A 25260-nucleotide genomic window follows, 5' to 3' on the forward strand; every position below is an offset into this window, starting at 1 on the left:
CACAAGACCCCTCTGACTTGGTCCCACAAGTGTCAGACATCTTCCACCACAGACAGATGTGGGTAGAGAAACCAAGGTTCCTCTGCATCTGCCCAGTTTTGCTTCTGAACAACTTCTAGAAGTCAGTTGGGAGGTTGCGGGTAGGAAAGTTCCCTCAAGCTCAGATGTCTGGAGTCATAGGCAGTGGTTGGAATGTAAGAATGTAGCATACTGAAGTGCTGTGGCACATCCCCTGGAGTCTATGTGCAAGCATACTATGGATGGGCATGCAGGAATATGCTATGTGAAAGGACAACTGCCCAGGGCCAAGAAGACAGGATGTGTAGTGGGGCATGCTGGGATTCCCTCCTGCCACTGTCTTATAAGAGCCCCATCAGCAGAAACTGGAGACCCACAAGACCTCATCTTCAAGGAAGGGACACCAAATGACAGCGTTCATGAAGCAGCAATACTGTGACAGGATCAGGATAATACAGAAGTTTAGCTGGTGCTGGAAAATTCTCTCATTGGCTCTGTCAACCAGTCTAGTTTCTGTGTGTATAGAGTCAAGAACATGTATAGTGGAGTCAAAGTTTGACTCACAAGTGGAGTCAAAATTTGACCCTGACTTTCAACATACGAAAGAGACTATGGCTGAGGATACTCAGGTCCTCCACACAGGCAGGAGAGCAAACCAGGAAAACTCAGAAGGAACACAGGACAAAAAGACTGAAGAAGGAAAACCTGTAGAATGGCTTGACCATAGGCCAGAAGCAGGTGGTTAGGACCAAATCTGAAAATAGCAAAAGTTACGCAATGGGAAGATTATACAATACACAGAACCTTGGCAACCTGAGAGGCTGGGTTGGCCAGGCAACAGCACAGTTAAAGCATAGGAGGAAGAGAGGTCCAGGAAATAGTCAGGCTAACTACCCCTTTCTCTGCTTCTCCAAACCCAATCTTCCAGTCTCATATCCAGCTCTGCAGCAGACCACTTCTTGTGCAGTCCCTCCATCCCAACCCCATCCCCAGTGGATCCCACAGGTCATCACATCCAATCCCTCCTCCCCAACTCAGTGTTTTATCCCAGCCCCAAGCTCCAGCAGGTACTCCCTAGGCCACTCAGAACAGGGAAACAGGTGGGCTAACTGCAGAGCCTCACCTCTTCCCTCCATTCCTCCAAGTTCAATCCCCAAGTCTCTTTCCCAGTTCTATAGTAGACCACCCACTGTGGTCTCTCCTCATTACCTGCCCTTATTCCCAAGATACTTAGCAGATCCGGGTAGCACACCCTGCTTTCCTCCCTCTTGTGGACCCCTTCTCTGCACCCCCAAGCTCATCTCCATTCTTAAGTATCACCTTCTCATACCCAGGACCCCCAGTGGCCACAAATATTAGGACCCCAGAAAATTTTCCTACCAGGAAACACACAGCTACAACACTATCCTGAGAACCAGAAAGGGAATGGAAACTAAGAAACAAAATATCTACCTAACAAAGACAAGACCAGATATCAGCACCTAGAATTATAATCTTCTCAATCCCAGATTGATAGAAACCATAGTAAGAGCACAATTAATAACAGCCAGGACAACATGTCTCCACTAGAGCCAAGCATGTCTACCACAGCAGGCCCTGACCATTCCAACATAGCTGAAACACAAGACAATGTCCTTAAAACAGCCTTTATGAATCTAATAGAGGAGAAATGACTTAATCCCTTAAAGAAACCGATGAAAATACAAACAAACCGTGGAAAGAAATGAATAAAACTGTTCATGACCTAAAAGGGTAAATGCAACCAATAAAGAAAATACAATCTGAAGGACATAGGGAAATGAAGATTTTAGGAACTTGAACAGGAACCTCAGAGGCAAATCTCACCAACAGAATCCAAGAAAAGAAACAGAGAATCTCAGGCATTGAAGACACAAGAGAAGAAATGTATACCTCAGGCAAATAAAATATTACACCTATAAAATTCCTGGACAAAACATCCAGAAAATATGGGGCCCCATAAAAATACCAAATATAATAATAATAATAATAATAATAATAATAATAATAATAATAATAGGAAGAAGAAGAAGAAGAAGAAGAAGAAGAAGAAGAAGAAGAAGAAGAAGAAGAAGAAGAAGAAGAAGAAGAAGAAGAAGAAGGGAGAAAGAGAAGAAACCAAAGTCAAAGGAACAGAAAATATTTTCAACAAATTTATAGAATAAAACTTCCCTAACCTAAAGATGGAGGTGCCTATCAAGGTACAAGAAACATACAGAACACCAACCAAATGGACTGGGCCAGAAAAGAATATCCCTTTTGAACATAGATGCAAAAATACTTGCAAACTAAATCCAAGAATACATCAAAATCATTATCTACCATGATTAAGTAGATTTCATCCCAGGAGATACCAAAATGGCTTAACATATGTTAAACTGATAAATGAAACTCACCATATAAACAAACTGAAAGACAAAAAGCACATGATCATCTCATTAGATGAAGAAAATACCTTTGGCAAAAATTCAACAACTCTTCATGATAAAAAGTCCTGGAGAAATTAGGAATACAGGGGACATACCCCAAAATAATAAAGGTGGTTTACCCCAAGCCACCTTTATTACCAATTATTATTAAAATTAATTAATTTTAATTAACATTAATTAAAAATTAATTATTATTAAAATTACATATTACCCAAGCAACATCGACCTAAATGTAGAGAAACTCAAAGCAATTCCACTAAAATCGGGAACAAGAAAATACTGCCCATTCTCTGTATTCCTATTCAATGCGGTACTATAAGACTGAGCTAGAGCAGTAAGACAACTGATAGAGATCAAGAAGATATAAAGAGTAAAGGGAGAAATAAAAATGTTTATATTTGTGATGATATGACAATATACATAAGTGACCCTATAATTTTACTAGGAAACTCCTACAGCTGATAAACACTTTCTCTAAAGTGGCTGGATACAAAATTAACTCACAAAAAAATCAGTATTTATCCTATATACAAATGACCAATGGACTAAGAAATCAGGGGGGATAATCACCTTTCACAATAGCCTCAAACATTGTAAGAAATCTAACCAAGTAAGTGAAACACACCCATGGACACTTGACTTATTTTTATAAAGCCAGAAATATGTACTAGAAAAAAAAATAAAGCCTTTTCAACAAATGGTGCTGGTCAAAACTGGATAGCTGCAAATCTCAACTCCAAATGGATTAAATACCTCAGTACTAAATCAGATACACTGAGCCTGATAAAAGAGAAAGTAGCGGATAGCCTTGAACTCACTGACACTGGCTGGAAAATAAAATTCTGAACAGAAAGCACTGTTAGTACAAACAGTAAGATCAACAGTTAATAAATGGGACCTAATGAGTCTAACAGGGTTCTGCACAGCAGAGGACACTATCATTTATACAAAGCAGCAGCCTATAAAACCAAAACAAAATAAAACAAAAAACTATCAGGAAACTAGAAGTCAATAAAACAAACAAAAACAAAGTAGGGTACAGATATAAACGAAGAATTCTCAAGAGGAAACTCAAATGTCCGAGAACCACTTAAAGAAGTGTTCAACATCCTTAGGGACCAGGGAAATGCCAATCAAAACTACTCTGAGATTTTTTTCTTATACCTGCCACAGTGGCTAACTAAGATGAATAAAAAAGTGACAGCTCATGCTGGCAAGGATGTGGAGTAAGAAGGCTACCCACCCATTGGTAATATGATTTCAAACGTAAACATCCACGGTGGAAATCAGTGTGGTAATTCCTTGGGACGATGAGAATCATCTACCCCAAGATCCAGCTATAGCATTCTTCAGCATATCCCCCAAACACTTCATCTTACCACAGGGGCATTTGCTCAGTGATATTTATTGATGGTCTATTCACAAAGTAGACATTGGAAACAACCTAGATGTCCCTCGAGAGAAGAATGGATAAAGAAAATATGGCTCATCTATACCATGGAGTATTACTCAGCTGTTTTTTTTTTTTTTAAATTAAATTTGCAGGTAAATGAATTAAATTAGGAAAAAATCATCCCATGTGAGGTATCTTAGACCCATAAAGACAAGTTTGGTATATATTCACTTATATGTAGATGTTAGCTCTTAAGCCAATGATAACCAGTCTACAATCTATAGAACTACTGAGATTAGGTACAGAGTTAGAGACTAGTGGGGACACACAGTTCTCATTAGAAAAGGGAAATAGAATAGATAGTTAAAGATGGATGGAGGGGTTTGGAACAAGAGGATCAAGTGGGAAGGAGGATGAAAGGGGGTAGTGGGAGGGAATGTGGGAAGAAGCATCTAAAACTAAGGGCTATTTGACGGATAATAGGGAAACCCAATACTATAGAAACTTCCTAAAGTATCTGAAGGCTAAGTGAAATTGCCAAATAATAGGGGAGTCAGAGTCTCAACTTGCCATCTCTTGTCACCAAATGAAGCTTCCAATACTGGAATTAGACACATCTAATTGAATTGTTGGGGAAAGGAACCCATGTGAATCCCCAAACAACCCAAACTGTTGCCAAGACTATAGTTTGCTCTCAACACACAAGGCATCACTGCTGAAGACAACACCCACAGGATTCATAGAACATGAAGAAGTCAAGCTTTTGCCTATAGTGAACCTTTGCCCCCGTGTTCTAACATCTTTGGTACAGAAAGCTACTCGGCATGCTACCAAAAGCTAAATATAAGCCCCAAGGCACCCACAAACTCTTTGATCTACAAAGCTACACTGCCTGCAAGACATGCTAGTGCGCTGGTGGCACAAAGCCTGGGGAAGTAACCAACCACTATCTGATTTGACTTAAGGCCCACTCTACAAGATGGAACCCATACCTGACTCTTTTTTGGTCATCAATAACCAGAGACTAGATGGCTGAAGGACCTAGGTTAAAATCAAATTCCACTATTCAAAAAAACAACAACAATACCCAAAGAAGTAGCAAAATGACTTCTAATGACATTCTCATAGATCAGTGCCCTGTTCACGGCCATCATCAGAGAAGCTTCTTCTGTAGCAGATGGGAAGAAACAGAGACACCTACAGCCTGATATTATGCAGAGAGTGAGAAACCCTGGAACACTCGGCCCTAAATCCGTTCCCTCAAAGCTCAAGAAATCCCAGGAAAGAGAAGGCAGTTCGTGGGGTCAGAGAAGATGACACATATTTTGGAGGTACATGAAAAAACAGGAGGCTGTCCATATAGTTTGAGGGAAGATGAATTCTACAGTTCTTGTTAGACATTCAGCAATCACTCATGAAGGTAAATACATGTGCTCTTCATCAGAGGTACCGTATTCCCAGACGGCAGAGAAACGGCAGCTAGACTAGGTGTCCACTCAGAGTCATAGAGGTGCCATGACCCTACAGTCATGTAACAACACTGCTTCTGTGTCCAGAGCCCACTCCTGCCTGCAGATGGGAGTAGGAGATAAGTGGTACACTTGAAATGTGCACTCAAGTACACTTGAGGGGAAAGGACCGGCACCATCACTGATGATCTCATAGGACAGCCTCACTTCAGAACTGCAACTGTCAGCAGGGTGCATGGGGAACTTGCAAGCTGGGGATGGCTACCTAAGCACACACTACAAAACTCGTTCCTATGTGCACTTCTGTCCATGCATCTCATTACACGCAAATTCTGCCTCGACACTAATAATAACAGTCTAAATCTTGTGGATACCAACTTCTCAAGTGTGAAGGAAACACTAGATCTGTTTTTGTAAGGGTTCAGTTCTGACAACTCTATCTCAAGGCTTATATAGGACAGTTCAGCTCTGTGTCTCCACCTTCCTGAGGCACCCTGACAGTGCTGCCAGTCACAGAAATCACCGAGATCTACACTGGGTCTCACACCAATCCTTAACTTGTTAAAGTGGAAGCATCTGATTCTTACAAATAAGGGATGTAGGCTTTTTGTGTTTTCCAGACTTTTCTCTTTTGAGCTACAGTTAACACATTTCAAGCGTACTGCTCATCTCTTCCTTGCATCAACAGGCAGGAGTGGGCTCTGGACACAAAAGCAGTATAGTTATATGTTGGCAAGCCTGTCACACCAAACACACGGCACAGAGAAACCTTCACACCTACTCTATACTTCCAATGCAGAGCAGTGTGCACTGTGCCCAGCACCAGAGGGGACTGAGACACCACTCCACAGATCCCTAGATAGACTGAACTAAATCCAGCCTATACTACAGCCCTCTGAGCTTTTGAGGGCTCAGATGCTGGTTCTGCATGGGTGCATCAGGATGTCATAGACTGGTTAGTACAAGTCTAACAGCTGAGAGGACAGAAGATGGTGGTCTGGGTCATTCAGATCCCCTGGTCTTACAAAGATGAGCATTTTAGAGCCCTTGAAGTGAATTTAAGTTACAAAATAATTCCCAGTTGTCCTTGCCGTAGTTGAAGCTCTTCCCTCAGTGAGTTCTCATTACACCTCTGGCTGCACTGCCATGGTGCGTTTTCTGAACTCTCCAAGCTATTCCAAAAGATCTCTTCTCATGACTGATCTCGTGAGGTCCATAAGATCAGTCATGAGTGAGAAGATGCCTTTGTGACTGAACGTCATGCTCCACAAGAGTGAGAAAGCAAGAAGATGCGTGATGTTTTACAGAGTGCCTCTCTCTTACTCCCTTCAGTGGTTACAAGGCCAAGCTCATCATCGTGCACACACACACACACAGACACACACACACACTTCATCATGAGCAGAAAAAGTATCACCGTGTGGCTCATGTCCTTGAAAATACTTTGCTCAGTTTATATGGGCCTTGGGGACAAGGAGAACACTCAGCTTCAGAAACTAGCATGTCAACCTAAGAAACTGCAGGTAGTCAAGGAGAAAAGGGACAGAGAGAAAGATGACAAGGGTGGAGCTCACCATGGCAAAGTCAGAAGAGCCAGGCATGTACAGCCTTTTGCTTGACCTGTAGGCACAGAGCTACCAGAATCCACAAGCACTAAGACTATGGAGAGCCATGTACCACTTTCTTGGGGTCAAATAATTCATGGTCTATATGGGATTTCCTTCTCTCCTTCCACAGAAGGGGCTATAACTTTGGGTTTCAAGCATATATTAAGTCTCCGGAAATCACAATACCCTTCCTATGGCACTATACTCCTGAGAGCTGTGGAGCTGGGTCATCAAGAGGAAGAACTAACTAGAAAGGAGGAGGGATGTCATGTCCTAAGAGTGACTTCATGAGGCTGAGAGAGATGTAACTCTGGCATAGATTTTTGAGTCCCACATGGGAGATGGCCTGAGTCTTGTCCCAGAATTCAGGGAGTTTTGATCTCATGGTGACTATTCTTTTGTTGGACAATGAAAGCCGATATGGTATATATTGCCATCCAGTGAAATCATATCCTAAAGTCTTAGAGCTCCACAAGCACTGTCTCAATGATACAGATTGGGTGTGCCCATCATCGCCCATCCCTTCTCTCACTCCAGTCTTTGATAATCAAGTGGATCTCTGCAATAAATTCCAACCACAACTCACTCACTGCAACCCTTGAGCAAGTGACACAGAACACAGTCGAGAGCCCTTAGCTGTTCAGCCATGCAGGCCAGCTATGGCCTCTCAATATGCCCATTATCAGATTAACGTGCTTTAGAACTTGAAGAGATTGTTCAGTGGTTAAAAATACTTGCTACTCTTGCAGAGGATCCTCGTTCAGTTCCCAGCACCCACGCTATGGTTCACATACCTACCAGCTCTAGTTCCATGGGATATGACACATTTTCTGGCCTCCAGGCCTGCATATGGTTCACATACATAAAAGCAGGCAAGACACTCATACATATAAAATAAAATAATCCTAATTTTATAAGATTATGGTTTTAATACTATTTTGTCAAAGTATAAGCTTAAATATGAAAATAAAATGTGAATCTCTGCCATTAAAGTCAGGCCCCAACCTCCACCAACCTCCCATCCACTCAAGTATCCATCCATCCATCCATCCATCCATCCATCCATCCATCCATACACACACTCCACCCATCCTTGCCATCCTCTATACATCCATCTATCATTAATGTCCCCACCTACCTACCATCCAAGAAACCCAACTAACCATCCATCTATCTCCATGTATGCATCTATCCTCTGAAGTCCTGGGATCACAGGCCTGTACCGCCACACCTGGCTTACAGTATCCTAATGGTTGGCCTGACATATAAATTAAGTTCGCTTATTGTGATGATTTGTATATGCTTGGCCCAGGGAGTGGCACTATTAGAAGGTGTGACCCTGTTGGAGTTGGTGTGTCACTGTGGGCATGGACTTTAATACCTCCACCCTAGCTGCCTGGAAGTCAGTATTCTGCTAGCAGCCTTTTGATGAATATGTAGAACTTTCAGCTCCTCCTGCACCATGCCTGCCTGGATGATGCCATGCTCCTGCCTTGATGATAATGGACTGAACTTCTGAACCTGTAAGCCAGCCCCAATTAAATTTTGTCCTTATAAGAGTTGCCTTGGTCATGGTGTCAGTTCACAGCAGTAAAACCTTAACTAAGACACTTACGATGTATACTAAGTCTTTCTAGATTCAAAAAATTCTGGGGTCTGTATAGATATGTGTATGTATGTGCAAGCATATGTCATAGATGTGTGGTATGCATTCACTTATATATGCATATATACGTTATTTGTAGATGGTACATATGGATGTTTTGGGTATGTATGTGTGTATATGAACAATATTATAGCCTTCCATAAAATTATTCCCTGAATTTTCAATCTTTTCTTCAGAGGCTGATGCAAGACGATCTGGCATTAAAGCTCAGTTGGACTATACAACAAGTTCGTGTCTCAAAACAAAACAAAGAAAACAAGCCCCATGAGATGGCCGAGTGACATTTCCCACCACTATTTCTTTCTCTAAAAACAGACAGGTATTCAGGCTGACTGTCACCCAGTCTGTCACACATTTCAGTTTTCACGCAGCAGCAACTTTCTTTCTAGAATTCCAACTAAGTAGCCTCCAAACTTTTGCAAAATAATCTATTTGTAAACCATTGTGTGCATTTCACCTTGCAAACTGACAAGTTGACATAAACAGAAAAGCATCTTTCCAAACTTACTATAAATCTTTAAAATATTCCAAGTCTTAAACTCTTCATTTTTGAAATTATTTTTAGAAATCTGTTTCGTATTTTTATTATCAAACAAATTAATTTACTGATTTTTTTTTAAAGATAAAATCTGAATCACCCCTTATCAGGGGTTGGAGCTTACTGTTTTAGCTCTGGAGTCTAAGTTATAAAAGAGAAAGTGTAAATTGGGTATTTAATAAAAATTAATAAAATATGTAAATGAGATAGAATAAAGGGTAATCAAAGCAATTTCTGGATGTTTGTTAAACTTCATTATAAGCACATGGAATGCAATTGGTCTGTGCCCTGGGAATATAGTATAAAGATGAATACAATCCCTAAATCAAGAGGCTATGTGTTTGGAAGATGCTACCCTCTACAGGCACAGATATGTATATAGGGGCCATATATATGCGTGAGACCCAGCACACGCTCACAGAGCACTTTCCAAGGCAGGAAAGAACATTTGTAGATGAATAACAGCTTTTTACATGGTTCTAGTAAACACCAACAACCAAACAGCCCAATCTGCATAAGTGGTCCCTTCTCCAGAGCCTCCATAAGCACAGGGCAAGTGTCTGTTCTCTATCCTCAACCTGTAGAGCCTTTCCTAGGAGCTCAAAGATAAAAGTCTGGACTTCTTGGCTGATGCTACCTCATATCAGGTCATCTGTGATGCCCAAGGCCCTAATGTAACATTTCCTGCTGCCTGCCCCTAGTCCAGAAATTTCTGAGCACCCCTGCAAACATCAGAACTCACTGCCTTTCCACTGCTCTAGACAGTCGGTGATTTCCCTTTCAGATGCAAACTAACATCCAGTTCTACACTGTGTTGTAATCAGTAGGCACCTCCCAGGATGGGATGGAAGAGCCAGTGGGGCAAGCATCACCTTGATGCTGTCCAAGACCCGGCCTTGTAGCCTGCTGACTAAGTGTCCTCTGAGCATTTAAGTATCCTCTGGAACATCCTTCCTTGCTCTTTCACCAGGCTGGTTCTCTAAACTCCCTGGGGTTACCTTCTCTGTAAGATCTTGGAGGCCCAAGATCTCTTCATACCTCTGCATGTCCCTTTCTCACCAGAAAGTTCTCTCTAGTTCTGCAGCATAGAAACAAGGTCAAGTAAGACAGGCTCAGTCTTGTTAATAAAAAAGAGGGAGAGGCAGAGAGCCTTTAGGGCTGCTTGGCAAGAGTATGACATGGGCCAAAGGCAAGGAAATGGGCTGCTTGGCAGGAATACAACATTGGCCAAGGATAAGGAAGTAGACTTCAGGTAGGAATCTGACATTAGGCTAGAACAAAGAGGTAATTTCAGGTAGGAATCTAAATCTTAGGCTAGAACAAAGAAGTAATTTCAGACAGGAATCTAAATTTTAGGCTAGAACAAGGAAGTTGGCTTCAGACATGAAAATGACTTTGGGCTAGGACAGGGAAGCAGGCTCAGATATTTTGGTCATCCTGATAAGCCCTTAGAAACAGTGATCACGGGAGTGTTCACATAATTGGGTTTAATGCCTTGCTTATTCTTTGACTATTTGTGTTTATTGTCTTGCTTGTTCCTTGACTATTTGCATCTATTGTATTGCTAGACCCTTAACCTAGAACTGACCTTAATACATGTAAGTAATTAAAATGATACAAAAGCAAAAAGGAGGAGGAAGGATAGGATAGGGGGTTTCTAGGGAGGGAAAATGGGGGAAGGGGAAATCTGAAATGTAAATAAATAAAATATCCAATAAAACAAAAAAACAAAAAAGAAAAAAAAAGAAACAAGGTCAAGGCAAGGAGATCAAAGAAGGCTCCTATATAACCTCCAGGTTGATGGTAGGCCAGGTGGGGCCACACTGGCAAGGAGAGGAGAAGAAAGGCAAAACAAAGTCTATTGAAGGTAATCAGGGCATCTTCTGCCAGACTGGATGTGACATGGAACAAAATAGTGGGAACCTAAATGGTTGGTGGCCAAGCTGTGGGAACTGTGGAAGGGCTGGGTCCAGCAGGGGGACTGGGGGTGGAGCTGAGAGTTCACAGCAGCCCAGGCACCCTTCAGAATGTGGTGTCTTGCATTAGTTCTTCTAGAAACAATGCCAGGAGTTCCTGCTGCTTACAGGCAAGTTAGTCATGCAACACTCCCAAACATCCACAAGCAATTGAATGTACTCTTCTAGACAAGAATCCCCTTGTGGAAAAGCAACTTGTTCTAGAGTCACCAGACCCAGTTCAAGCCCAGCTCTGCCATGCATGTCCCCAGGATCTAGGATACCCATCCATCTTCCTGAAGCCTCTCAGTGATTTTTACCCAAATGAGACTTTCAGAAAACCGAATGCAAACAATCAGGAAGGTTCTCTTCCATGTGGCCAGCACTCAGCCTGTTCATCCAGAAGGTGCTTTTCTCACCTTCTGCTCTCACCTCTCAGGAGCACACTCTCCAATGGTCCCCACCCAGTTCTTTCTCAGCTTATCAAAAGAGGGAGGAAATGTGGTGGCAGCATGGAATGTGCACACTGCCATCCACGGCCCTGTGCTCTGAAGATGAAGGTCACATAAAAGGAGACATGACCAACAGTCGTGTCCTCAGCTTTGGTGGATCTATGAAACAGACACCTCCATCTTCCAGATGAAATAAATGTAGCTTCTACAAGAGCTATTACTCATCTGAGAAGGAGTTTCCCTGTGTGCGCATATAGTGAATAATAGCTTTAGGAGTACCGAGTACAGAGAGACATTGTGGAAGGTTCTAGGTTCCTGGCTAGCAAATAGGGAGTCAGTAGCATAAAACAGAATCCATCTCCACATAACTGCTATGACATATGCACCAGGCATCTTCTGTCTTCACTAAGTATCACAAAGGCATCACTGTCAACACCTTAAGGGGTCGTACTGAACAAATGCTTCCCTACAAGCCCAGCTGGAAGATGGAGTACCGCTCAGCACAGTCAGGTGCCATCAAAGTAGGCCTGCTTCTGTTCTTTCCATTGAACTGCACATCTCCGAGCTCTGGCTAGCTCATAATGACATTTTAAGTAGCTTCCAATGCTTTGTGTGGGCTCTAGTGGGGTAATTACATGAAATGTCAGGACATCAAATATGTAGTCTCGGAATAGGAGATCACCTCACGGTGACTCTGTGTGCACAGCTGTGCAGGCCTGACCTACTAAAATTATATGTCTTTTCAGGGCTGCCCAAGCAAAATGTTACATGCTTTTAGCGAGTGAGTGATAGCATGCAGACGGTTCACTGCCAACCTGCTTCGGTGAGCAAGATGTGAATCACACATAATAGCGTTTGCTCGGTAGTATACAGGAAGGCTGGTTTAGTCACACCCACACTTACCTGGATTTCAATATTCACCCCCATTCCACCTTTGCCATTCCTCACCCTCAGCATCCTACCTGTCTTCATGATCGTTCCTGACTGTCACCATCACCGGCATCCTAACCATCACCTTTGCTATCACCATCATCACAACACCACCACCACCATCGTCATCATCCTTACTATCAGCCTCATTTTCACTACCCCACCATCCTCACCACCTCCAGCACCATCCTCAGCATCACTGTCACCATAACGACCACCTTTACCAGCATCCCTACTCCTCCATCACTATCATCCTCACCATGATTACCACTGATCTTGCTTCCATCCTAACCACTTTTACCATCATCATGACCACTGACCATCCTCACAATCTTCACTACAACCACCATCACCCTTTAATACCCTGCCAACATTACCACCTTCACTGTCACATCACACCGCCTTAATTATTGTTTCGTTATCACCACCGACACCTCTACAATGACCCCCATCATCATCATCATCACCACCACCACCACCATCATCACCATTGTCATCGTCAGCTCTGACACCCCCATCATACTGAAGAACTGGCCGTGCCTCTTGTGTGGAGGACACACAGTCCATTTGATTGATGAAGTCCATTTAAAATGTTGCATATCTTCAAGCAAGGTTCAGAAAAACTCAGTTATTCTTTTGTTCTCTCTTCATCTGGGTTTCTAGATCAGTGTATTGTCTGTATCCATGGAAAATAATCCAAACAATGAAAAAATGTGCTCTCTAAGGTTTGAGGGATGTATTGCAGTTAAGTGTCATTCGTTTCTTAGAGGTCTGTATATGACAAGTGCCCCAGATGCATGCTGGGAGAGGTGTCCATTGTTTTTAGGGTGTGTTTCATAGGACTCTGCATTCAAGAAGTTCATCTTTTTATTTCTTGTGTTTATGAGGGAAAGAAGGAAAGTATTACATATGTGGCCTTGGTAAGAAATGGAAGAATAGACGCCAAACTGCTCTCTGTGCAAGTACATGCCTGTGTGCATAAGTGGAGACCAGTCTTGGGGAACTTGCTCTGTCACGTTGCCTTTTTTTTTTTTTTTTTTTTTTTTTGACCAACATAGAAAAATTTGCTGTTGGATTGGTTGAGGACACTGTCTGCTCCTAGAACATGCTCCACCAGCCCAAAGCCCTGGCCCCACAGAGAGGAGAAGACGTGGGAACAGCTGATGGCCTTGCCCATTACAGCGCACGGTAATCCTCATCGCGGGCACGTGCCGCTTTTACGTGTAGTGCGTACAGTGAGAGGGCTAAGCCAGCTAGCACGATGCAAGCCGCATGAGTCCAGGGCTCCTCCAGTTGGTGCCCATGTCGACAGTACACCCCAGGGCCAGGAGGGACGAATCTCCTGTTTTGTTGTCTTAAGACAGTTTCTCACCAAACCTGGAGTAAGGCCACTTGGCTCCAGTCATCCTCCTGTCTGCTCCCACAGTGCTGGGTTTATGGGAACATCCTGGCCATTCCCAGGTTTTCAATGGATGCTAGTATCTGACTTCAGGTCCTCATGCTTGTGCAGTAAGAATTCTTACACAACAATCCATCTGACTCGCCCTTCAGTTTTTTTTTTTTTTTAAATGTAAAACAGCAACAAGAAAAATGGATACAGAACTTTATGCCACTTAAGTATTTGTCTGGGGACTGACGAGAGTTAGTCCAGGCATAAGAGTGGAACGACAAGTCATGCGGACTGCTACTACCTAGTGGCAGAACTCAGGGAAGAGCCTCGTAAGTCCTGTGAAGCATGGACACCTCCCACATCTCCTGGAGGAAGTAGGATGACTCTCATGTATGTGCTTTGCAAATGTAAATACTTGTCATTTTTTGCAGTGGGCTAGGCACACAACCAACAGTCTTTTACCACGGCCCGTTCCTGGCATTAGAGGTTTCACTTGATGGTGTAGGGTGTCTAACTGGGGCATTGTCTGCCCTGTTGTGTGGTGACTCCATATACACATCTATAAAAGGAATCAAAGCTGTGATTTAATAACCAAAGTCTCAGAACTGTTAACCAGAGCAGAATAGTGTTTAGTTGGTATTAGGCAGCTGGTTCTTGGTGGATGCAGCTTTCACCGACGTGATCCAAATGTTTGCTTAAGTACCACTAACCTTTGAGGTATTTTTTTCTCTCTCCTGGAAAGTAAAGTTGATGACAACACAACTTTTGAAGGCTAAGGGAGCAGTGCTTGGGGTAACTTGCAGATACATTCATTCATTCGTTCATTCATTCATTCATTCATTCAGCGAACAATGCAACTGTCCAGGCTAGTCCCAGAATACAAAAGGAGAGCATGGTACCCTGACTCTGCTGAGCCCATGGGCCACAATGGGGGTAGGGGACACTCACTACATACCCACCTGAATATTTTAAGGAGAGGATTGGGTTGGAGTGTTTTTTTTTTTTTCTAGGATGGGCTCAAAAAGCCAAGGGACTGAGAAGCTCTCCAATCCCTGAGCTGTATATAAACGATAAAGCCAGAGCCTGCCATAAGGGCTAGTTGACCCACCCCACTAGCAAACTTAAAAGAGAGACAGGGGCCAGGCAGTGAGCACCACCCAGAAGCACAGAACACTCCCACAAATCCCCTCACTAAGGTCAAACAGGAATAGTCATATGCCAGGCACAGAGCAGAAGTGAGTTAAACATTACTGGGATACAATCAGCAGAAACTCATAATGTGACAAACTCCTTCAGAAAACTGACCCGGCTGCTAAGAGAAACAACTGTCGATGAGAGTGAGGAAAAGCCTAGATGTTTCCAGAAGCCCAAAGGCCTCCACAGGCCCTGTTGTGAGAGTCATGATGCAGTTGGGAAGGGTGAGCCTTGATAAGACCCTCTGTGGCCCTGTCACTATGAATGCACACATGCAGTGACTTCACTGTGGTTGGGACTACACACTGGTCCTTATCTTTCTGTACCCCTTGGAGCCTGGGCAGGTCCAATAACAGTGACTGAGTTCAGTTCAAGATCATGTGGGAAGGGTGGGGGTGTAGAAGCATGGAGAGCCAGGTAAGGTGCTGAGGGTAGCAGCTGAGGGTAGCAGTGACATTCACAGGGTTCCCTGTGACACAGCATGGCACGGGGTTCCCTGCCCAGTTCCGTTTTTTTTTTTTTTTTTTAATGTGTATGTGTTTAGCATTTTATGTGGTGTTTTTAAAATCATACAGTGAGGTTAAGAAAACCATATGTACAGCAGCTTGGGAAAGTAGCTTGCACACTGAGCAAGTGGCAGGACCACATGGCCATGGAGACCGTAGGCAGGGGCAATCTATCCACAAGCATCCCATTTTCCAGTTAGATTCTCATCCATTGGCAGAAAAGTGATATCTTTCTCTTCTCCATTCTAATCACTATGGCAGCAATAAATAGGTTTTTCTTTTTTTTTTTTTTAGGTTGTGGGAGATGGGAAAGGAAATAGAGTAAGAGGAACCAGAGAGAAGCAGAGGACCCTATCTGACCATAGAGGAGAAACAGCATGAAACACAGAGAAGGCATGGGCATCTCCCCTTAGCAGACTTGCTGAGGTGATGGGCAAGGACCAAGTTCACCATCTATATGCAAGACAGGAGGCTGTGCAAACAGACCTATGCTGGTAAGCAAGGCCAAATAAGAGAGTCCAGGAGCTGGGGAGTGCAGACAGGCCACGTGGTCAAGGTCAAGATAAGGGGTCCCTCAAAGTGCTGTAAGGAGAGAGCCGCTGTTGGCTACAGTCTTCTTAGCAAACACAGTGTGTGTGCAGCATCTCTAGCAGGCATAGCACCTGGTTCGTGCATGCTGTCCCTCAATCAGCAATGAGAAGGAAATATTTTTAACGGCCATGTGGTAACTGCATTCCTGAAAAACGTTGACAACGATCTAATAGGCAAGGAAAATGTTGCGAATGAGGCTGCCTGTCTGGAAAGCAGCAGCGAGATCCAGAACTGTCGATGAAAACTGAGCTTTGCTGACAAGAGCTGCCACAGCAGTCCTCGGCTGACTCCTGGGGTGCTTGTTATCTGCTTAGCCATAGAATCCACGCGTCTCCATAGGTAAAGGCACAGCATAATATGTCTGCTTTGAGATGGTCTTAGAGAAAGGTTATTAGAAAGCAAAAGGACCAGGACATTCTATAAGCTATAAAGGAGCAGGAACCAGCAAGCACCTAAGCCGCCATCCCCTTAAAGATGGCTCCCACTGCCCTGTAGACAGTCACACAAGTTCACCACTCTTACCACAAAACTGAAAACCACAGTGCGGATAAGGGCCATGCTGAGGTCTGCACAACACACCACTGCATTGTGGGTAGTACTAACTGTAGACTGGATGCCTCTAAGGATTAACTACTTAACCGTATCTGGGGTGGATAGCCATAAATGTGGCCACCTAGAATGGCATGGCGTGGAACACCTGACAGCATTCCTAGTCTGTGCTGTAAAACACAGGACAGATGACACAGTTGAGGTTCAGCTTAAAGAGTAACAGCTAAAAGCCAGTCATCTACACCCAGAGCACTTGCCTCCACCCCAGATATTATGGGTGTCCCCATGGCGGGATTTCTCTCTCACATAAGATCTCTGTTACACTGTCTGCAAGAGGCATGTAATGGAAATACACTGCAGGAGGAAACCATCAACGCGGTGAGAGAGGGCCACCAAAATGCTCACCGTCGTCCATGCTCAGGGAGTCTTTGAAGTCTCCAGGAGGTAGAGCCCATCTCTGAGACAAAGCAGGTGCTGAGAAAGGCCTTGGTGCTCTCATGGGACTTTGTGCAAGGTACCGTGGCTCTGGGTCATTTTCTCCAGGAGACCTCTGTGCAGTGTAGGCACCCAGTGCTGCAATCAGCTTCTGTTTGTCTATGTCACTGTCTACCTTGGGGCTGAGCTCATCTGGCTGGAGCCGGCTAAGGGGCTTCAGGAGGTTATCAGGATACTTGACCCGGGTTGCAGGAGGATAGGTCAGTGCAGATGTGTGGGCCACGTAGGTCAGAATGTTCTCAGGGGAAGAATCCTCACCCTAGAGGGAAAGAGAAGATGAAGTAAGGCTAGGTCTTCACCATCAACCACCCATGCTTAGAAGGCCTGGACTCCATCCAAACTGCCCAATGGCAGAAAGCGCCTCTGACATATGAGCCTTGTTGACTGGCCAAGCTCCACAGTTCTTGGTTACTGTGGCAATGGTTTTTAAGTAGCACTTTTTAGAGATGCAGCAGGCCACAAAGTCACACAATCCTGTGGTTTTTAGTGTGTCCCCACATGTGCAAACATTACCACTAAATGATCCCATTGCATCCCATAATCAGAATGTTGTTCAGGATCCCATTGATCCCTCATCACCCCCGGCAGCCAGTTTTACTTTTTGCAGCTGAGAGCTTGTTCCTTTGCAGACATTTCTGTAAATTGAACCTCCTAGCACATAGCCATTTGCATCTGTCCTACTTCATGGCATGTGCCAAGGCCCCCCTTCCTGTTTAGGGCTGAGTAAGTCTCCTCTGTGTATTGTTACCACATTCTGCTTATTCATAGATCACATGATAGACATCCAGGCTGTCCTCCACTTTGTGATACTTTGAATAATGTTGTTAGATAACTGTATGCTGGAACATGAGCTTATGTTGGTTCTCTTGTGTATAATCCTAAGAGATGAATTTGCAGGGTTATATTAGGGTCACGATATCGTATTATCAGTATATTTAACACTGCAAAAGTACCACCTTCTTTTGTAGCCCCACTAGACAAAGAATGGGGCTGGGAGTTTCTTCAGCAGTGTCACTTTATTATTTCTACAGTTACTTATATCAGCCATGCCTGTGGCTGGGAAGCACTGATCATGTTTTGTTGTTGTTCTCCTTTGTTTGCATTCCTCTAGTGGATACTGATGTTGAGAAATCTTTACGGGCACAGTGGACATTTGTGTATCTTCTCTGGAGAAATATCAGGATTGGCTGCTTGTGTGGGTCTTCTCTGTGACTAGGAGGGGGGCATAGATTTCTTGTAAACACACCTCCCCTTCAACCGAGGTTCCAAGTGCCTTGTCTGAAGCCCCTTCTTTCCCCAGTTCTGACTATTCACTGAAGTGAGTCTAAATCCTCCTATTTCTGCGCTGACGTCCTGCACAGAAATGTTGCTTGAGCACACTAGTACATACTGCAGGGTTATTTGTTCTCTACTTGACATGGCCCCTCGAATCAGGGGTTTCCAGGAGAACATGTCTCCCCAATGCTTTCTGCCACTAGAATGATGAAGGTCCATTACCTCAGCATGCTATGACATGTTAGGCGTCTCGTGACTCTACTGACAAGTGAACTCATCAACATTCCACAAACATACCCAGGACTTTCCAATTTTTAGACCATAAAAACAAGGAAGGTTGTTCTGGAAGCCTACTGAGAGATGCCTTGATGACAGGCAAGGTCCAAGGGTCCCACCTGCACGCACATTTTCTGCATTCATTGGTATCTTTTGCCTTTATGCTTGGAGCACATGATCTATCTAAGTTAAGGGAAACAGCTCTGGGTGAGGCTTGCAGCCATAGATGCCATTAAGGTAAGTAGCTTAGACTCTTGCATGTGGTAATGTCCAAGCAAGAGTGAGTGAGAGCTAGAGAGGGAGAGAGAGACAGAGACAGAGACAGAGACAGAGACAGAGACAGAGACAGAGAGAGAGAGAGAGAGAGAGAGAGAGAGAGAGAGAGAGAGAGAGAGGACATGTCGCTGGGTGTATACATGTGTGCCTTCTATTACTCTCCAGTTTAAGATTTTCAGACAAAAATTCTCACTGAACATGGACCTCACAAATTTGGCAAGGCTAGCTGAGCCATAATCCTCAAGGGTGCTCCTGTCTCTTGCTCTTGCTGCTCTTCTTGGAAGAGCACCATGTGTCACCATGCCTGGCTTTTACAATGGGTGGCTGGCATCTGAATTCAGGTCCTGATGTTCAGGGTTAGGGTTAGGATAACCAAGATTTCTTTCCAGCCAAGGAGCAAGTTTTCAGACTGGAAACTGAAAGATGGGAAAATGTTTGATATGGGTCCAGTTGCATCTCCCGTGAAGGCACTTGAACAAATCACTGCACCTTTTGGAAGTTACTTATCCAGACGAAGGAGTTTCACATTACCTCTTCAATTCTTTTTCTGCTGTTGTTATTGTTTCCGAAATGACATAACTCTGTCATCTAAATGGTTTAGTTTTCTGTGCAAGAGAAGCTGAAATCAATTGTTCTTCTTTTAGGAAAGAAAAAGTCAGAAGAGGAGGGGCCTGTGAGTGAGAATACCACCAAAAGAGCAGCCCTCCAGCCATTCCCCACAAGTCAGGTGAAGAAGTCAGCTGTAGGCTCTGCTGCTCCTCTCCAGGAGACTGGCTGCACACCGGGTCAGGTCACTGCACCAGAGGCTGGGCCAGCATCCGAACGCTCATTAATGTGCCTGCAGGATCCTTTCCACTCTCTGATGCAGCCTGACGGATCCACTCAGAGGATCTCTAATTAGCGCCCCACATTGGACAGCTCCAGGCAGAGACACCAGGCTTAGTCCAACATCTGTGCAGCAGGCTGGGACAGACAATCTGCTTTCAGTGTTTACGCTCTAACTCAAATTAAGGAGGAGAGGAGGGAAGAGCATGCCAACATGCAGCACAAAGCAGAGACTCAGGAAAAAACATCGCAGGAAATGTTGATTCCCAGCATCCCACTCCCTCGTCGCATGCAATGGCCTTGACACTCTGTGGCCCTCAAAGGGGGCAGCTATTACCCTAAAGACAGGTGGCAATACCAGAAGGGGCCTTGTCCTTCAGTGACTCAAAGGAGGGGGTCTATTCTAGACCCACCCTGACATAAGCTCCAGAGCAACTGAAACTAGTCACATGTAACTGGACAGGTATGGCAGCATCCCTGGCCACTGCTTCCATCATTGCTTTTGTGACTGTGCCTCTGACAGTCAGGCACTCAAGGATGCTGTGGAGGAGAGCTCCAGCTGTTGTCTTCCTCCCACCTTTTCTTTCACTCAGAGTTTAAAATTACAGACGTTTCCACAGCCTCTACCTTGAAGATGTTTTGAGTCTCATCCTTTCAATAACAAGATGTTCCCAGGAGTAATATTAGGTAGTATGCAAAACATCAGTAGGATAACAACCTAGAATTAAGAAGACTGACTTGTCAGTTTCCAAATCAGGGTGGGCACTTGTGGTATGTTTCTAATTATATGGAGGACCCAGATGGGGTGCTGGGTGAGGACCACCAGGAGGCATGATGTAGCTGAATCTATTCCCAGAATTCTCTGAGATTCCATAGGCGTGACTTTCCTCTAATCCCACACCTTACCTGACTATCACTGCATAGGAAAGGGCAGAGCCACTCACCACAGTGATAAATTAACAGGAAAGAGGGCACATTGGAAAGGTGAGTGCTCCTACCAATACAGCTCTGTGCACTACCTGGCTCTGAGCCTCCCATCTGATTTCTTGAGCTGTACTTTTACCAGCTGGAAAAAAACAGGAAAAATGACCTCCTTTTCTTTGAAAGTGTGTTTAAAGATTAGGGAAACAAATGGCAGATGTGCCTAGCTTAGCAGATGACTCCGAGGACAAGTGTGGTGATGCCACTATCCGGGCATCCTCACATGCAGCAGCAGCATCCTCACCACCAGCAGCAGCATCCTCACCACCAGCAGCAGCATCCTCACCACCAGCAGCAGCATCCTCACCAGTAGCAGCAGCATCCTCACCAGCAGCAGCAACATCCTCACCAGCAGCAGCAGCATCCTCACCTGAAGCAGCAGCATCCTCACCAGCAGCAGCAGCATCCTCACCAGCAGCAGCAGCATCCTCACCTGCAGCAGCAGCATCCTCACCAGCAGCAGCAGCATCCTCACCTGCAGCAGCAGCATCCTCACCTGCAGCAGCAGCATCCTCACCAGCAGCAGCAGCATCCTCACCTGCAGCAGCAGCATCCTCACCAGCAGCAGCAGCATCCTCACCAGCAGCAGCAGCATCCTCACCAGCAGCAGCAGCAGCATCCTCACCTGCAGCAGCAGCATCCTCACCTGCAGCAGCAGCATCCTCACCAGCAGCAGCAGCATCCTCACCACTAGCAGCAGCATCCTCACCTGCAGCAGCAACATCCTTACCTGCAGCAGCAGCATTCTCAGCATCCTCACCAGCAGCAGCAGCATCCTCACCAGCAGCAGCAGCATCCTCACCTGCAGCAGCAGCATCCTCACCAGCAGCAGCAGCATCCTCACCAGCAGCAGCAACATCCTCACCTGCAGCAGCAGCATCCTCACCAGCAGCAGCAGCATCCTCACCAGCAGCAGCAGCATCCTCACCAGCAGCAGCAGCATCCTCACCAGCAGCAGCAGCAGCAGCATCCTCACCTGCAGCAGCAGCATCCTCACCTGCAGCAGCAGCATCCTCACCTGCAGCAGCAGCATCCTCACCAGCAGCAGCAGCAGCATCCTCACCTGAAGCAGCAGCATCCTCACCTGCAGCAGCAGCATCCTCACCAGCAGCAGCAACATCCTCACCTGCAGCATCAGCATCCTCACCAGCAGCGTCAGCATCCTCACCAGCAGCAGCAGCATCCTCACCAGCAGCAGCAGCATCCTCACCAGCAGCAGCAGCATCCTCACCTGCAGCAGCAGCATCCTCACCTGCAGCATCAGCATTCTCACCAGCAGCAGCAGCATCCTCACCACCAGCAGCAACATCCTCACCTGCAGCAGCAGCATCCTCACCTGCAGCAGCAGCATCCTCACCTGCAGCAGCAGCATCCTCACCAGCAGCAGCAGCAGCATCCTCACCTGAAGCAGCAGCATCCTCACCTGCAGCAGCAGCATCCTCACCAGCAGCAGCAACATCCTCACCTGCAGCATCAGCATCCTCACCAGCAGCAGCAGCATCCTCACCAGCAGCAGCAGCATCCTCACCAGCAGCAGCAGCATCCTCACCAGCAGCAGCAGCATCCTCACCAGCAGCAGCAGCATCCTCACCTGCAGCAGCAGCATCCTCACCAGCAGCGTCAGCATCCTCACCTGAAGCAGCAGCATCCTCACCTGCAGCAGCAGCATCCTCACCAGCAGCAGCAACATCCTCACCTGCAGCATCAGCATCCTCACCAGCAGCGTCAGCATCCTCACCAGCAGCAGCAGCATCCTCACCAGCAGCAGCAGCATCCTCACCAGCAGCAGCAGCATCCTCACCTGCAGCAGCAGCATCCTCACCTGCAGCATCAGCATTCTCACCAGCAGCAGCAGCATCCTCACCACCAGCAGCAACATCCTCACCTGCAGCAGCAGCATCCTCACCTGCAGCAGCAGCATCCTCACCTGCAGCAGCAGCATCCTCACCAGCAGCAGCAGCAGCATCCTCACCTGAAGCAGCAGCATCCTCACCTGCAGCAGCAGCATCCTCACCAGCAGCAGCAACATCCTCACCTGCAGCATCAGCATCCTCACCAGCAGCAGCAGCATCCTCACCAGCAGCAGCAGCATCCTCACCAGCAGCAGCAGCATCCTCACCAGCAGCAGCAGCATCCTCACCTGCAGCAGCAGCATCCTCACCTGCAGCAGCAGCATCCTCACCTGCAGCAGCATCCTCACCACCAGCATTGCTCTTGCCACTATGCGGTGACCTTCTAGTGAAAAGCATAACTCTAACATGGCCCTATCTTCAATCAGCTTGAAGATTAACAAACAAGCTAGGTCAGAGAAACCGATGGCTAATTAATATCACACTATAGAGAGGTTCAGAAAAGCATCGCTCTTTGGAGTAGAGTGACTGCACTCAGTGTGGCTGGTCAGAGTTGAAGCCTGCCTCATTTGCCCATCTTCCCAGGTTGTTGAGACAGGAGCTCCCCTTGCTGTTAGATTTGCAGGCTACAATGTCAGAGGCAACATCAAGCCTCCTTTGCAGACTGGTGTGCCTCTCTTAGAGCCCCTACCCAATCTCTACTTGTAAACTACTATTCAGACTGACAGGAAGGCCCAGAGGGCCTGGGAGTCCCACGGGACACCCTGTATAGACAGAGACTCACATCTGCACACTGGCCTCACACCTCATCAGATATTCTCTTATGCCAAGGATCCACAACAAACCAGGGAACTCAAATCAAGACACCATTGACCACATAACACACATCTTCTCCGGTGTGCCCAAAGGCAATGTTGACAGTCATGTTGATCAAGATGTAGCCTCTGGCCTGACATAACAGTGGGGAAGGGGTCATGTCCAAGGCTTCTTAATGAGATGGCCTCAGCATGACACACTGGATCTCTGGTTGCCAAGGGAGTAAAGAGAGGTACCACCCATCCAGCACTGATCACTGGTAGAAGGCCATTTAGCCACAGGAACTGTGGAGAATGGTATTTTTCTTCTGTCTGTCTCTTTGTTAGTTTGTCTTGATCTCTATGTCTGTCTACCCATCTTCCTGCAGTTGTCTGCTTCATCTCTGTCCCTGTGTGTTTCTCTACCTCTCTGTATGTAACTCAGTCTGTTTCTTTGTGTATCCTGTCTCCCCACCTTTGTGTTTGTATGTCTGCCTAGACCTATCTTTCTCCTCTTTTTCTCTCTCTATACTTGACTCTCTGTTTCTTGATCTATGTCTCAACACCCAGTGGTGTCCATTTCCAGGCTACAGTGTCAGAGGCAACAGACCAGTGTGCCTCTCTTACAGCCCGTACCCACTCTGCAGGGCTCTGGCTGTGTGTAGCCCTTCCTACCTGCATGAAGTCACGGGGAGGTAGCACTCCCACCTTCAGGAAAGGGTAGAAGTCTCCTTCGTGTTGTTATACTTTGCTGTGGAGATGGTGGAATCCTACTAAGTGAAACCAGTGCTCACACTGCTCGCATTTCACAAACCTGTGAAGTTGTAGGGCCACTAGATGGTAAACCGAGGGTCACATAATCTCACAGAAAGTTAAGTGGGAATGTACAGGTGGACGCTGACCTGGGTCTCTGCAGGTGATTTAATCTGTGGGTTCAGAAGTCTTCCAAAAAAGAAAGATGCATAACACAGACGTGGCTACTTCTTGCATGCTACATCCAAGAATGCTACATCCTGATCCCTGACATCCCATCCATTCTATGTTTCCTCTTCAGCACCTGCAGCCTCCTACCAGGATAACAACAGTGAAGCCTAGGAAGCTCCCACACAGTTCACTGGTCAGCCATACCATAGATGGTAGTACCCTGGCTTTACGAGCCTACTGCCTAGCTTCCCTGGGCTGTCTGTCTTCACTCTTCCCAATCCTCTTCTGTCTTTGGATGAGACACAATCACCTCACCCCACAGACAAGCTGATGAGACATTCACAGTGTGAGGCGGCAGAGCTAGGTCTTACTGCATATAGACAAAGCATTCTTTCTCTGATAGACTGGTATGAAAAGAGGGATCAGCTAGGTTTGGAAATGAAGTTTGGTGATGTACGTTGGTTTGAAGATTAAATGAAAATCAAGATCAGGCCTGACAAGAATTCCAGGGCTGTGAATTCAGTTCTGTCAGTAAGTAACTGTCTGAAAGTGACATTTTTAGCCTGTGGCCATACAACTCTGAAAATGGCACAGACACTCTCATCTAAAGGTGGGCATCTTTGTCCTTGATGGATTATGCATTTAAAGCTACCCTCTTCTTCCAGAAGGTCAGATGTCCCTGACATCAGGAATTCAGCTGCCCACAGTGAGGAGAAATCAGAGAGGTGAAGGCCTGAGTATAAATCATCAGAAGCTCCTCGTGGCTGACACAGCACAGGCGCTGGTTCAGTGGCTGCACATGGGAGCTGTGTGGGTAGGTTTATTATCCCATGAGACTTCCTGACTTCCTGTACCATGG

The 25260-nt window shown here is 45.7% G+C and overlaps 1 protein-coding gene across 1 annotated transcript in view; it reads right to left on the reverse strand.

The window, feature by feature from the left end:
- Ptprn2 (protein tyrosine phosphatase receptor type N2) overlaps positions 1-25260 on the reverse strand; it is a 747342-nt gene that overhangs the window by 410925 nt on the left and 311157 nt on the right. The window contains exon 6 of the mRNA XM_076920936.1: positions 17111-17459. Coding sequence (XP_076777051.1) covers positions 17111-17459 — 349 coding nt within the window. The remainder of the gene's footprint in view (positions 1-17110; positions 17460-25260) is intronic.

This window comes from Arvicanthis niloticus, chromosome 23 (genome assembly GCF_011762505.2).
Source record: "Arvicanthis niloticus isolate mArvNil1 chromosome 23, mArvNil1.pat.X, whole genome shotgun sequence".
Classification (NCBI taxonomy): Eukaryota; Metazoa; Chordata; class Mammalia; order Rodentia; family Muridae; genus Arvicanthis; species Arvicanthis niloticus.